At 32.1% G+C, this 16795-nt stretch overlaps 1 protein-coding gene across 1 annotated transcript in view; it reads left to right on the top strand.

Annotated features, from left to right (window-relative positions):
• LOC144255853 (cohesin subunit SA-1-like) overlaps window positions 1–16795 on the top strand; it is a 98379-nt gene that overhangs the window by 34738 nt on the left and 46846 nt on the right. The window contains exon 5 of the mRNA XM_077800872.1: window positions 10170–10266. Coding sequence (XP_077656998.1) covers window positions 10170–10266 — 97 coding nt within the window. The remainder of the gene's footprint in view (window positions 1–10169; window positions 10267–16795) is intronic.

The following is a 16795-nucleotide window of genomic DNA, read 5'->3' as shown; positions in this document are numbered from 1 at the left end:
GGATTACCAATATATACTTTTCCTCTTAGAACATGCTGATTTGAACTCAATTATGGATCAAGTGTCAACAAGAGCTGGATTACATCTGCTCATATAAACAGAATTTTCAAGCCAAGAAAGGCCCATCTTCTCAGACACTGGAAAGGAACTTTACTCCATTGGTGTGGGAGGCTTAAAATTACTTGGGAATGAGGGAGAGTTGTTTACAAAGGTTAGTTTCATCTGAGATGAAACAAAATTCTTTGTTCCATGTTTCAGGATCCCATTCTTTGCCAATTCAGGTCATAATTTTCTAGATGGGAGAATTTGGTGAGACTGAATCAATTACTCAATAAAAATTTTAGGAGTTGGGGATTTAGCTCAGTGGCAGAGTCCTGAGTTTAGTCCTTAGCCCTAGGGGAAATTTTTTTTTTCCAGCTTGATTTTTCAGCAGTTTTAAAAAACCCCATAACTATAAAGGAGGAAAAGATTCTTCTAAGACACTCATGGAAGTTCTTTCGTTCTCAGATTGTGATTTAGGCTGAGATTTAAGGGACTTGAGCTTGTCATTTGGTCTCTGTAAATCCTGTAATGTACTTAGTGGGATCTATGTTATACTATTGCCCTAACACTCGTTATTACTGCCATAATATTCAGCTACACTAGCCACTAAGCTCCCAAGGTATGTGCTTGAGTGGGCACTTCATTACAACCAACCACAGATGACAACTTGGTTAACACTTTTTTGTGGTATGAGGGATTGAATTCAGGAGCACTGAACTACTGAGCCACATTCTCAGCCCTATTTTGTATTTTAGAGACAAGGTCTTACTGAATTGTTTAGCGCCTCACTTCTGCTGAGGAGATCCTCCAGTCTCATCCTCTGGAGCTACTGGGATTACAGGCATGCTCCATGGCACCTGGCTTTGGTTAACTTTTGAAGTTACTATTTCTCTACTAGCATTCTGTTTTCCCTAGCAAGAAGCATAGTCTTGTCTTTAACCCCAAGGGTATGACTCAGCTCCTCAAATCTTATTTCTACTGTTTTATATCCTGGAAACAATTATCAGTTTGAATTTAGTAAGGGGCCAGTCATTTGAGTTAGTAAAACTTATTATAACTAATCACTAAATTATAGAGGAATAACTTTATATATAAAAATAAAGATAATTCTAAAAGGCTTGAAGCGCCTTTCTCACGGAAAGTCAAACTTGAAAGGAGGAGCCTCTGCTCCTTCATGGTGAATTTCCAACTCTGTTGGGAAAAGTTGAATTGCAGTTCCTTGGATGGTAGATTGCACTAGGTTGCCTTAGCAAAACTGGGTTGCATTTGCTGGGCAATAGGGAACAACACTTGCGGTAGTACACTTGTTAAAAATAGTGGATAGTTGTAGAGAGATGGGATACTTCATGCCATCATGAGACCTGGAACATACCAGTGACCATGTTCATATCAAACAGATAATCATCAGGGCTGAAGTTATAGCTCAGTGGTAAAGCACTTGCATGCATGGGGCCCTGGGTTCAATCCTCAACACTATATAAAATAAATAAATAAAAATAAAGATATAGTGTCCATCTACTAATCTATCTATCTGTCTGCCCACACACATTTTTTTTAAAGGATAATCATCAGTCTCAGGCTAGGCAGAAGGTCAGTGAAGGACTGTATACTTATGGCACAAGACTGAGGTAGACCATTGTAGTATTTCCTTATATATACTCCTCCTGGATAGACCATGCAGCAAGAGCAAAAAAATAAAAAATAAAAAATAAAAACTCAGCATATCAGAACCAGGAAGAGAAGTTTCTTTCCTTTTCTACTATCCTCCCGAAATTATACTGATAAAATTTATATACTTCTTAATGTAAAGGGAAAATGTCCATTATAACAGAACTGATACTGAAGGATAATTTTGGAACTGAAAAACAGTAGATTGATAATAAATTCAGAGGCTTTCCTTATATGTCTAGCATTTCTTGGCTATTTGTTTAAAGGTATTGATTGCTGATTGGGTGATCCCTAAGAATAGTTTATAAACATTTTATCTGATTTATTTTTGGTCCTCAATGTTGTAAGGTTTTTACTTTTTCCTTGGAATTTATGGATTTTACCTGGGTATGTTTAGAGTGTATGATTTTCCAATTAATTCTGGCTGTAACTAGATGAATATTGTATATGTTCAGATTTAAATCTTTCATTGATCAGGGTATTCCTTTTAAAATGATTAATTTATCTTTCTTCCTTTGTTCTTTTTTTTCTAATTCTCAAATAGTTAGATCTGCTAAATGCATCTGCCAAATCTTTCATTCCTTTATTCATGAATTCTTTGTATTTTTGTTTTATGTGTTGGCAATCCTCCACCCACTGACACAAGTTTCATGCCATTACATTTGTTCTTGGTGATTATTCTTTCATTTCAGGGCATATTTAAATTGGAAATTCTTTTTTTCTTAAACTTCTTTTTTTTTAAACTTCCAGTCATTGTTTCTATGCTTTAATTTCCTCATCGGTTTCATATACAATTGATTTGCTTTTTCACTTCTTGATTACTGAGTCTTTTAGGCACATTATTTTGTTTTGATTCCTTAAGGAGTCATATTGTCAAATTACCAGGGCCTTTTAACTGACCCAAAAACATATGTAGTGAATGTTGCTGTAGTCTCTATTCCTGTATCATTCTAATCAATTCTGTTAATTGGTGCTTTCCCACCTAGTCTTAGGAGTGGGAAGCAGCTAATTCATCCTGTGACCCTGTGGTTTCTTTTGGGCTAAGAATTTGCAGTAGGCTTTAGTACCACACATCTCAGGAATTCTGCTATTCTAAAGAAGATTCAGCAATCTCTGAACATGCCACTTTTTAAAGAAATGTCAACAAGAAATTCTTGTCTTTCCCTGAACATTCTTGGCTGAGAAGAAATCTTCATTTTGTGCTATTTCTCTTCTCTAGAGATCCTTGTAGAACCCATATCTTTGCTTGCATCCTCCTTGTTCATTGCAGTTACTTTGTTCTGAATGGGAATGTGATGAAAAGAGCATCAAAAATGGAAATTCAGGTTGTCATTTTGCCAAAATGCCTCTGATGAGACCTGTGAGATAAATATTGTAAATGTAAAGACAGCTTACAAACTGAAGAGAAACTATAAAACCTGACATCAATATTAAAATACCTTTGTCTGCCATTTTTATGTAAATGGCTATTAGACCACTTAGCTTTAATGTTACCATGTTAAATGAAAAAATAATTTGTTGATAATAGCTTGGTATTTCATAAAAATAATAGAAATGGGAAAAACTAAAATTAGTATCAAATGAAAGTGTGAAATATAGTGGTCATGGGGCTTTATTTATTTTTCTGGAAATTGGTATGAAATGATATTATAAACTGATTCTAAGGTAAAATGAAAATACATCCTATCGTATGAAGGACCACACTATTCATCTAAGCTTAAAAAACTAAGTAGTAGTAAAAAAAAAAAAAAAAAAAACTAAGTAGTAATATAAAAGGACAACAGTAAGATCACTTTGGTCAGAAACTTCAGTAGTACAAATGAAAAGAAATAGCATTGTGTATAAAAGCAAATATCAGAAGAGCTACATTAAAATATTAAAAATATATTTAAAATAAGTGTAAAATAGTAAAAACAGACAAACTCAGACTTGCTTGTGTTCCCCTGTCTCACCCTTTGTGGTGCTGGGGATCAAATTCAGGGACTCTAGCATGCTAGGCAAGATTGCTACCACTGAGTTGCATCCTAAACCCAAAACTCAGTCTTTGAAGAGCTATAAAAATAAAGAATGTTTTAGGGATATAGCTCAGTTGGTAGAGTGCTTGCCTCACATGCACAGAGCCATGGGTTCAATCCTCATTTTATTACTCATGAAGTAATAAAAAAATTCTCACTATGTAGAACTTACGCATTTACACACACAAAAAAATGCATGGGATTTGCAGGGGGAAAAAATCATACATTTATTATACAATGATTCTCAGTTTAGAAGAGAATGGGAATGTTTTCTCTGATACAAGGCTGATTCATAGTGGGATAGGGAGGGGATGCATGGGAGGGATGAACTCTAGATAGGGCAGGAGGTGGGAAGGGAAGGGACGGGCATAGAGTTAGAAATGATGGTGGAATGAAATTGACATCATTATCCAAAGTATACATATGAAGATACGAATGGTTTGAATATACTTTGTATACAATTAGAGATGTGAAAAATTGTGCTATATGTGTGTAATATGCATTTTAATGCATTCCACTCTCATATATAACAAATTAGAATGTTTTAAAAAAAGGATTACTGTGGTTAGGTCTGCTTCCCCGCTTCCCGAGCACCTGCCTCGAAACATGGTCTATTTGTACCCCAGAGTGACTTCTGTCTCCTAGGCTCAGGCAGTCCTCGAGCCTCAGCTTCCAAGTAGTTTGGACCATAGGTGTATTCCATCATTCCTGGCCCAGATTAGAGTTTACATGTGACTGTATTTTCTTTGCCATCTGCTTGTCTTTCTGCAAAGCAAATGAATCTATAATATAGGATACTAGTTCTCTGTGCCTTTGTGTGTTTAACCAACATTCTGTCAAATGCTACTGAAAAATATATTTACCTAACAGTTTAAGAATATCAACTTAGTACACTGCATAGATAACCAAACTGAATTGATCTCTAAGCCTTATGGAGAGATTAAAGGCAAGATTTAAAATTCATTTTTAACATTGACTATTTTGTACCATATATGTAATTTTTCTTCCTTGCTTTAATTTTTTGTTGTTGTTGTTGTCTTCTCTTTATTTTCTTTCTTAATTTAAAAATGTTATTTTTTGAACTGCCTCATATTTCTTATGGAGAAAAACAGAATATTAATTTCTACACTGTTCGCTAGTATATAAGAATCATGATTATAACAAATGTCATGATATTTGTCATTTATAATCTGTAATTTTGAGTCTTCTAATGGTCTTCTTGTTGAATATCTGTGGCTGAGCTCTCAGAGATTTTCTTTGTAGTAAAGTCTTATAATAAAACTCTTTGTGTTGAATTGAGGATATGAAAACTATCAGTATCACAGCTTGAATTTTTCATACGTTTTTCTATTCTGGAGGTATGTATGTGAATTTGCTTTAAAATTTGTATCATACATTTCTCTTTTCACTTAATAACCTTCATTATCATTAATAGTAACTGTAGATTCAGCTCACTTGTATTACTATTTACATTTCATCCTAATGTATGAATATATTAGTTTTATGAAACATTCTTTTATAAATATTTAAATTGATTAGCTTTTTTTTACTAAACAAAAATATCCATGCAGGAAGGAATTGTCTCTATGTGGTAGGTAGGCTGCCACAATTATTGGAAGTTGGACTGATTTTGGCAGAGATAACAAAAATATACCAAAATTTAATTTTTCTTCTTGGTAGTAGAGAATTTCTTCACTTCTCTAATATCCAAATATTTAATATGGCTACTGATGTTTTGTCAATGAAGTACACTTCAAATCTGAGTCACAAAAACTTACTATGAGATGCTTTTTTAAAAATGATTTTTATGTTCTGTCAACTAGATATTGATACTGAAGGCTACTTACTTAGGATTATAGAACCTTTGTCATATTAAGGTCCCAGAGTAATTGTGTGTTTGTGATTTATGATTTAGGTATTCTAAAGTTATAGGATTCTCTTTGAAGATCTAGGACTATCGTATCCAAAATGTTTTTTGAAATTATCCTGTGTACCTTTCCTACTCCACAAATAAGGGCAACCCATATTGGAATATTATTTTTCTTAAGGTGAAACCCTAGACCATTGAGTTAGATCTTTTTAAATAAATGTGGAATCTGTAAAATATAAGTGTGTATATGTAAGTATGTATGTAGTACTGGAATTGATTGAGCCTTGTATATGATAGACAAGCACTGTACCACTGAGACATATTTCCAGTCAAATTATAAGTAACTATTTAAAGGTCTTATGTTTCGTCTCCATAAGCACCACTTTAGCTGTATTTTGCAAACTTAGATGTTTTCATTATCTTTAGTTTAAAATATTTTCTAATTACCAAACATTTGGGGATATTTTGTTATCTACTTCTGACTTGAATCTGTTATGGCCAGAGAATATGTTCTTTGTTATTTCAGGCCCTTAAGTACTTAAAAGATTTGATCCATAACCTGTTTTGGTGAATTCTATGTGTGTTAGAATGTATATTTTGTAATCATTGACATTATTTTTTATTCATGTCAATTTGGTCACATTTGTCTTATTCAAAACTATATACTTACTTTTTTTGGTCTGTTTGCTTCTTTCTTCAGCTACTAAGTGATGTGTATTAAAAATCTCAGTATGATTATGAATTTGTCTATTCAGTTTTTTTTGTGTATGTTTTGAGACTTGTTATTTAGTGTATCCAAATTTAGCATAGTTATATCTTCCTAAAGAATTTATTATTATGGAATATTCCTTTTCATGTTTGATAATATTCCTTGTCTTTATTTCTGTTTAGTGTAGCCATACTCTTACAATTACAGTTTGCATGGTATATATTATTACCCTAATATTGCAAGCTACTTGTGCTCTTGTATTTAAGGAGTATCTCTTGTAAATATCACGTGGTTAGATCTTTTTTCTCTTTTAAATAGCAGTGTTCTTTATAATGACAGTATTAATAAACTACTTAAATGAATATGTTATATTTGGCTCAAATTCAGGGCCTGGGAAGAGATATAATTGGACTCTAATAGTTCTCAGACTCTTAAAAAAGAGGAAATTTTTTAAGGGAGTGGTGCTGCTGTAAACACAGCCTAAAGAAGCAGAAAGTTGGTAAAAATCTTAATATAGGTGACTTCCAAGGAGTAATTACTGGATGTATGAGGCTAATATCATTTTCCCTTCTCTATAATTTACTTGTCTGTGTAATGGTTGGGTCTTGTTGACCAGTCTAAGTCTTTTCTCAAGAAGAGTGTTTAGTCCATTTTCTTGGTTTTATTTATATTTTTTGTTTAGTGTTTTGTTTTAAAAGTTATTTTGCCTTTATTTGGAAGATTTATTTTGGGTAGAGTCTGTATTAAAAAAATTCTATATGGACATATTTTTTTTCTTTCTTTCAGTATTTTAACTAGATCATTCCATTATCCATGAGCTTGCATTATTTTTTGGTGTGAAATATACCATCCTTCTTGTCAGTCGTTCTCACATATATATCCTCTGGCTCCTTTAAGATTTTTTTTCTTTTTCCTGAAGATTTCCAGCAGTTTGATTATGAGGCATGTTTATGGTTTTCTATTCTTTTTCTCTCTTTAAACTTTTATCCCACACAAGGTCCTCTGTAACGGGCTGCATTATCTACCCACCTATGCCCATAGTAATACTTCTCATACATATATGTCTGTAGTTTCTGTCTACCAACGCTTCTTTATTTCTTTATATTCTCATGTTCTTTTGTCCCCACACTTTTCTGGTAGCTTTTATATTTAATTAAATTAATTAATTAATTTGCAGTGCTGGGAATTGAACTCAGGGGCACCCCCCCATCCTTATTATTTTATTCTGAGACAGGGTCTTTCTGAGTTGCCCAGCGTGGCCTTAGACTTTCGATCCTTCTGCCTCAGCCTTCTGAATAGGTTGATTACAAAAGTGCGCCACTGTGCCTGGCTTCTGAGAGCTTTAAATAGTATGACTTTTTTAAATTCCTAGATGAATAATCAATTATGTTAATATAATTTATTAATAAATAGTATTTCTAAAATTGAAATACTTTCTGTGTAATGTGTTCTGTATATCTGAAACTTCTTCTGTACTTTGTTCTTTTATGTTACTTGTCTGTTATTTTCTGATTTATATTCAGTACCTTTGTAGTAAATTTTAGTACTTCTAATGCAATTTCCAGCACACAGGTTTTCTCAGAATGTTTTGAGCTCTTCATGTATAACTGCTGGGAATTTAAATCAATACCGGGGAATGGAAAATTCTGTCACCATGTTCAGAATGCTTTCACAATGGTGGACCCACATAGAAATGTAGAAACAGATTCTTCCTCAGCCTTGTGCCACATTTTTTTAACAAGGTCTCACAAAGTTTTTTGCTTGGGTGCTAAATCTTAAAAGTTTCTGCATTTACTCCCTGGTTCTCACCATTATCCTGAACTAGTGATGAGACCTAACTCTCAGCAGAGCAGAACTTTCAACAGATAACCGTACAATTCTTTTTGATTTTTGCCCTCTCCTACCACCATAATATTTTTGTTAGTTTCTGTTCATTTTTAAAATAAAACCTCCCAAACATTGTGTGATAAGATAGGAAGATAGGATTATGTACAAAAAAAAGTCTTCTCTTTTTACTTAGAAGAAATGAAAATGATTCTTTTCAATAAAAGGTAATAAAAGAAGGTTAACCCAGCCAGAATGGACTACATTAAAAAGACTAAAAATACCTAGTATTGATTGGGACATGGAGCATCTGGAAATCTACTATATTGTTCCTATTCTGTTGGTGGAAATATAATTTACTATACTTGTTTCTGGGAAATTGCTTGTCATAGTCTGCTAACCCTTGACATGTATATTCTGTATACTAACAAGTCTACTGCTGATTGTATAGAAAGTAGAAAAGAATGTGTATGTTCATCAAAAGATGTGTACATTTAAAACAGTTTGCTTGTAATTATCCTAATCTGAAAACAGCTTTATGTCCATTAACAGTAAAATGGATAATAAATTATTATCAATTTATAAAGTAAAACACTACTCAACAATACAAAAAAGGAATTACTAATATGAAAAATAACATAATTGGATCTTACTAATATAACTTTGCTGGAAGGAAACATAAAAGATGAAACATATCAAACTAATTTTTGGTAATAACTGTCAGAATAATAATTACCTTTGGATTAGAAATGATTACTTACAGGAAAGTATCAGGAAGGAACATGTTTCAATTCTGGAAATATTTTCTTTTTCTTGTTTATTACCTAGCTGTATTGGTCAGTTTATTAAGATATAACTTAAGATTTATGCATTTTGCTGTATACAAACATACTTCAGTGCACAAATAAAATTTTTAAAAATGTATTATGTTTTATATATTTATTCTGATTCCCATCCTCAACTCCCACCAAAGAATATCCCAAACAGTCTTGCTAACTAGAATGCCAACCAAAATCTCATTAATTTGCCTCAGAAGCTGAGAAGACAATACAGTTTTGAAATAAAACTGAACTTTTTGGTGGTGTTGTTTTTAAATTCAGAACATATTTATGTCATTTTTTTATATCCTGTAAATTTTTCAAACATTTTCCTTATTAGTGCTTGTACTTCTCTTGAATTTATTTTTGGCATTTTTAGTTGTGAACAAACCTCTCTTCCTTTTATGTTGTCTAGTTATTGTAATGCTCAAGCCTTTTTTTTATCAATGGTCTTATCAAATTTTTCTATTTTATTAGTCTGTTGAATCACTGTAGCAGAGCCTTAAGTTTCTTATTTGTAGCAAAAGAGACTTGTTTTTATTAGTGTTTTACTAATATTTGCTTTAACAAAAGGTTCAAACCTGTGTTGAATGGCTACAAGGGGTATCCTTGCTTTGTTGCTTGTTTAGTTGAAATGTCTTAAATATTTTAGTAACAAATGTATTTTAGTCTTTGTCTTTATTTTCTCTGAGTAGATTCCATCTTACTCTGGTTTTTGTAGAAGTATTTTTTTATTGAGATTGACTTAATTTTATCAGACGGTTTTGAAATCTAAGAAGTGCAACCATTTAATTTTTTCATAAATTTGATTTCCAAATATTGAACCCTCCTTTTATTTCTGAAAAAATTCATTTTGTTACATATGTTCTGCACTCTTTAGTAGGTTTTCTGATACTCAGAAAACATTTATCTGTAAGGAGTGAAGTTGGCTTAATTTTGAGGTTGTTTTTATAATATAGTTTCTGAATAATTATATTTGCTTGACTTCAAGGGATTGGTAAAGTCGAGTTTATTTGGTGTATTGTGAATGAGAACTAGTAATGTACATTTTATTGACCTTTTTAAAAAAGAGTGATCTTTGCTTTTATTTGGCTACAGAGAAGTAGTGTCAGGTAAGTAGTTTTCTTATTCAAATAGACCCACAAACACAAACTTTTTGAAAATTTATTTGCTATGATATCAAAATTTTTTGAAGTTTTCATTTTTATATATTTTTTCCACAGTCTGTGGTGGACAACTGGATTGAATCATATAAACAAGACAGGGACATCGCACTTCTGGATTTAATCAACTTTTTTATCCAGTGTTCAGGATGTCGAGGTACAGAATATTAAAATAAACGATGTACATTGAGCCTGTCAGCCCAGCAGTGTGACTTTTTACTTCACCTGCACTACTCAAATATAATTCATTCTAGAATTATGTACTAATTTTTTTCTGATAGAGAAAATAATTGGTAAATTATTTAAGGATATTCATTTTTGTTCTAGTTCCATTTTGCTCCTATAAAATAATGCGTTTCTGAATTTTTTGAAACTTCAGGGAGGAAATATGAATTTTATGCAATAGCTTTTTGAATTGAATTTTTAGATCATAACATTTTGCTGTTTTTACTCATTTTTGTACATAAGCTTCATGTTAGAAAGTGTGGTAGTTGCTAACATTCACAATTTTGTGCATTTGCAAATATTTTGATCCTCATATATAAATAATTGAAACTCTTAACTTGTGTATTAAATTTACAGTTTGTTGGAAATCCATAAAACAATTTAATTAAAGTGATATTTTTATCATTTTAACAGGTAGTTACTAGATATTTTTCTCATGTAGAATAGGTATAGCTTAGATTAAAAGAGTCTAATATTTAAAGGTGTCTTTATTGTAAGGAATAATAAAGGAAATATATGACTAGTTCAGTGAAGTGTTACGATGATAAAAACCAGATATTATTTAATGACTGTTTAGATATGTCAAACCTTGTGCTTTTCTAAACTACATTAGTTGATTTAATCTGTGTTAGCAGTCTTATCAGGTAGTTGTGATCCTTATTTTATAGATCAGAATCTGAGATTAAAGGTGTTAGGTAAGTTTATCTGGATTCATACAGTTAGGGCCAAAATCAAGACTCAAGAGTCAGGCAGTTTCATTTATTGTCTATATCCCTAACCCAAAAGATCATGAGAATAATAGGGAGGAGCTTCTGATCCAGCTGGGCTGTACCTGTATATATTAATGTGGGGAGATGGTAAAACAACAAAACAACACATCCTAGAGGAAGCAGACCCTGAAATGAATATAAGGACGTTTGAAGAGAAGAGCAAAAAGTAGCAGTGTACAAAAAGACAAGAAGCCACAGTTGACTCCAGGACAGAATTCAACGGCTGAACCTTAGAGTTTAGAGACTGGCAGGGAGTAGGTAGAGATTAGGCTATTTAAAACTAAGAAAGTTTGTTCATTTTATTCTGGTAAAATTGGTGGAGCAACCACTGATAATATGTTTTTCATATATTATCTCTTGCATTCCAAGAGTTCTGGGTTTTAACTTCAAAAGTAGTAAGTAGTCTTTAAAATTTTACTCCTGCAATGTATTCCCATGGCTCTAAAAATAATTTTTAAGTTATATAATAAAAAGTCTTTACACTTTTTGTCTTCTCATTTATCTCTGCGTAGTAGATGGCTCCTGTCTAAATTATTATATGTCCTCCAATCTATTTTTCTTTCTAGCCTTCTAATTTCCACACTTATAGGTTGAAATGCATACAATTTCTTCTCCATACCTATTACAAAAAACATATTAGTGTATAGAGCTTTCATGCCCCCACTTTTTTAGGGAAAAATATATATTTATTTTTTGTTATTTTATATTTATTTTTTTGTTATTTTAAACAGTACTATATTTCTCAAAATTTTCAGCTTAATGATTTAAAAATGGTATCAGTGTGATTTTTTTAAATATGATGTGAAATTTATATGGCAGCCATTTTTAAAAATTGATTTTTTAAAAAAATAAATGATAGTGGAATGCATTACAATTCTTATTACACATATACAGCACAATTTTTCATATCTCTGATTGTATATAAAGTATGTTGACACCAATTTGTATCTTCATACATGTACTTTGGATAATGAGTCCATCACATTCCACCAACCTTGCTAACCCCCTGCCCTCTCCTTTTCCCTCCCACCCCTTTGCCCTATCTAGAGTTTGTCTATTTCTCTCATGCTCCCCCTCCCTACCCCACTATGAATCAGCCTCCTTATATAAGAGAAAACATTAGGCATTTGTTCTTTTGGGATTGGCTATATAATAGCCATTTTAAAGTATACAGTTTATATCGTGCAGCTGTCTTAGTGTGGGTGGCTGTAACATCATGAAAGATTGGTTATCTTATAAAAAGCAAAAATTTATTTTTGGAAGTTCAGGATAAGAGTGCCAGTATGGTCTGGTCCTTGTTTGGTTTCCCTTCCAGGCTGTAAATTACTGATTTCATGTTGTATCCATGATAAAAAGAGGGTGAGAGAACTATGCAGGGTACCTTATAATGTCACTAACTCTCATAACCTAATTATTTCCTTCGTCCCTGTCTCCTAATACCAGTGCACTGGGACTTAAGATTTCAGCCTAAGAATTTTGGCAGGACACATAAAGATGTTTCGTACTTACCGTATATTTTTGAGGATTAGATAAGTTGTAGCATGTATCAGTAGTTCATTTTTCTTTCATGATTGATTAATACTCCATGTTATATATGAATTTCACAAATTGTTTACCAATTCATCTGTCTTTAGATATTCAGGTTCTTTCTACTATCTTTGCTATTGTGATTACTGAAAGAGAAAGCATTCATGAACAGGTCTTTGTGGTATAACTACACACTGGGCTTTTGTGGCACTTTAAACAAATAAAATGGGGAATATCTGTGCTAACATGCATTAATAAATTTTTAAGGGCAAAGTGCAAAAGAAAATCTGAAGTATACATCCTTTTATTTCCTAAGACGGGAGAAATTTAGATATACACATGTATATGCTTATATGACTGAAAAGAAATATAAAAAGAATAAACCAGAGATCAATGAGATTGGTTACTAATAGGGAGGGATTGTGGGGGAGGGGGAAGAAAGGGAGGGAGAGTGAGAATGAGAATTAGCTGGAAAAATATAGAGGGAATTGGGGTGCGGATGGATACTTAATTTGAAAATACCTTTTTTTTTTTTTTTTTTTTTTGGTACTAAAGACTGAACCCAGAAGTGATTTGCCACTAAGCCACATCCCAAGCCCTTTTTATTATTTTATTTTGAGACAGGGTCTTGCTAAGTTGCGTAGGGTCTCAGCCTCCGGAACCACAGGAATTATAGGCAGGCACCACCATGCCTGGTTGAAAATGCTTTTTGAATAGTCCTTAACTTTGAATGCTATCTCAAAATTTCACACACTCAACAAAAATAAAATGGAAATCAAGAAAGATGAAGGTGTAAGTTCTAAAATTGAATGCAAACAAAACAAATTAATCATATCATTCCATACAGTAATTAAACTGTACTAAAAAGAGAACTGAAAACTTTTATATAATAGGCACAGTATAGTGAAGGTCAACAAAGGACAAATGAACTATATTTCTAATATGTTGAGGTAAGATTTGTATCATACATACAGACCTTTTTGTTACAAATTAAATTTCTAAAATGCAGGTTCAAGTTTTATTGTATCAGTTATTCCCCCTAAAGCTGCATAAGATCAAATGACTAATCTATGTTTACATAACTTGTCTTGATGGAATAGGGACTATTTAACAAGAGGACTATTTATCAATAAGGACTATTTAGGAAAGGGAAGAGTTTGGGAGAAAGGGTAGAAGGGAGGATTGGACATGATCAACACATGATATAAATACATGTATGGAAATATCACAGTGAAACCTGTTAGTTTGTACAATTAATATGTTAATAAATAAAATTGGCTTGAAATAGGAAGAGAGTAAGGGCATCGAGAGGCTTTTTTTTTTTTTAACCATTAGTTACAAACTAGAAGGATACCACAACCAATGACAAGGCAAATGGAACATCTTACCATGACTGAATAACATGGGCAGTATTGTTTTCTCATCTTGGATCTTGAACCCTAGGATACAGTATTGGTTTCCAACTTTAGCTATCTTAGATTGCATCAGCACCACTGATTGCCTCCCTAACTGCCCATTTATCTTTAGTCTTTTCACAAAAGTCTCTTCATTTGAACCATTTAGAAAGAATTCTATTTACTGTGGGAGCCCTCCATCAAAATGGGCCAACTAACTCAATAAAAGATATATTCAGTATTAATGAATAGGGAATGATGACAAAAGAAAAGTTTAAAACTGTTAACCTTGTGTTGTAGTCTTAAGTTGTATAACTTTATAAATGTTTATAGAAATAAATTTATGAGGAAGCTAAAAGGGCTTTTCATAGAACTATAGGGATAGATTAATAGAATTATGCTTGCCTAAATGAATGTGTTAGCCGTGTTCAAAAGTATTATACTTTATTAAATACATAATATTGATGAATATATGAATACATTCTGGTTTACACCAATACATAACATTTCAAAAGTGTTTATGTGGGGTAATGATAAATATTTTTCATTGACAAATGTCTTTTTATATAAAGTATATGCTTGAGAATTGATGATTAGAAATAACCTTTCTTATTTGGTTATCACAACTAATATTTCTGTTTTGTAGTACTTATATTGACTTCCAAATGCTCCTTAGGAGTGCAGGATTGCCAGAGAATTAAACCTAGGAGCAGTTAATCAGTTTCCTGAACTTTCCTAATTTGTGAGCCTATTAGTGTCACAGGAATTTTTTTGTGGCACCCCTAGGCCAAAAGAAATACAATGGTTCCTTTTATAAAATAGTTATATCCAAACTAGTTATTTATGTCCTCACAACTTAATAGTTGCTGTTAAGAAAAGTGATATGTATATAATTGAGATAAAATTATGTTACTCTTATATAAACATAATTAATAATGTGTGTACCTATTGGACACCCAATCTTTAGATTCACCCTCAATTTTGGTTCCATATTGGTTTTCTGGCAGTACTTATGAAAACTAAGATTCCTAAACATAGGATATTTTCAGAAGGAGCTTAATTAGGTTCTAGTTAATGAGAGTAGTAATGGGCTACATAACACACTTCTAATTCTGATTTTTTCCCCTTATTTTATGTCCCTACTGCAATACTATGATTTATTGTCTTCTCCCAAGTAAATAAATGGCACTGGTATCCTTATCTGTGTGTGTGTTTATATGTGCCTGTGGCTTAGAAACTAACAAGTATATATTTAATGGGTTCATTATGTATTAATCAGTATTCTCTTTTGAATTTAATGAATCCTTATCTCTAAACATGTACAAGTACGTTATCATTTTTCTTAAGTTTTTTTAAGTTGTGACATTTTATACATATAGAAGATATATAGAATATGTAAGTATAGGTTTTATAATTTAATATATTATGAATTCCAGTGTTACCAGTACTCCAGTCAAAGAAAAGAATATTGCCAGGACTTCACAAGAACCTTCCCTTCTGTGTTGTATGACCCTCCCCATCACAACTGTTTCCATTTCCCACAGAGATAAGTGTTACCTTGATTTTATGAGAACTATTTCTTGGCTTTTCTTTATAGCTTTATAATTAGTGGTTATGTCCTTAAATAAAATAGTTTTGCCTGCTCTCCTTATTTGGATAGTTAACTATACCTACTCTTTGTATTACTTTTATGTTTCCTGTACTGTAGTTATTTATGTACAATGATATGATAAAGACAATTTTTTGTTGTTTTGGTTTCTCCTGTGTATCATAGAACATTTAGCAATATCTTTTACCTGTAACTCTTAGTTACCAATAACACATTTCTCTCTTTCTTCTCTCTCTGAGTTATGACAATCAAAAATGTCTGTAGAGGTTGCTAAATGCCCCTGGAGAGGCAAATTGCTGTATTTTGAGAGCTTCTATAAAATATCAGTTTTATAAGCATACCAGTTTATTTATACTTCTACCCTTGAAAGAAATTAAATTGTTTCTAGCTTGTAGGTAATATAAACAATATTACTATAAACTATCTTTTATACATGTTAGTTAGTATCCCTGTACAAAATGGCGTGATTTATATACCATGGAGTCAAAGTGCTTGCTGGGCTTGAAAATATAATGGCCATACTTTGTTGAAATGGTTGTAGTTAATTTTAATGCTCTAACTAGTCAATGTCACTGAAATCAGATGGCTTCATATCTTTGCTCAAACATAGTATTGACAATATTTTTAGATTTGTCTTGTGAGGTAGCTTCCAAAGTCTCATGTTACATTTTTCATTTTTATTTCCTCTCCTGCTTTTGAGATTGTGTACTGTTTCATATATCAGTTGATTATTTTACTCTTGCAATGTTGGTCTTTTTTTTTATTGATTTGTAAGATTTTTCTGATAATACTAGTCTCTTGATGAAAAAAAAAATATATATCTACACACATATACTCACATGCATATGCTGTCCTTTCCCACATTGCAGTAGGTTCTTTTTTTTCTCCTCATTCTCATAATTTGATATATTATTATTTGAGGGAAGTGGTTTCTATCTGTTTTGTTCTCTGTTATATCTCTAGCACCTATAAATATTTGTTGAAAGAATGAATGAGCCTAAGTTCTTAATTTTAAAATGTAATGAAATTTGTTAGTCTTCTCTTTTATGTGCATTTTGTGTTTTATGTGGGAAATTCTTGTTGTTGTTTTTTTCCCCCTTTTCGCTTCATCTTTTTGTAGTACTAGAGATTGAGTCCAAGGGCATTCTACCAGTTTTGTGT

The sequence above is a fragment of the Urocitellus parryii genome, chromosome 7, assembly GCF_045843805.1.
Source record: "Urocitellus parryii isolate mUroPar1 chromosome 7, mUroPar1.hap1, whole genome shotgun sequence".
Taxonomy (NCBI): domain Eukaryota; kingdom Metazoa; phylum Chordata; class Mammalia; order Rodentia; family Sciuridae; genus Urocitellus; species Urocitellus parryii.
The sequence above is the reverse complement of the archived record's forward strand: the minus strand, read 5'-3'. Positions and strand labels throughout refer to the sequence as shown.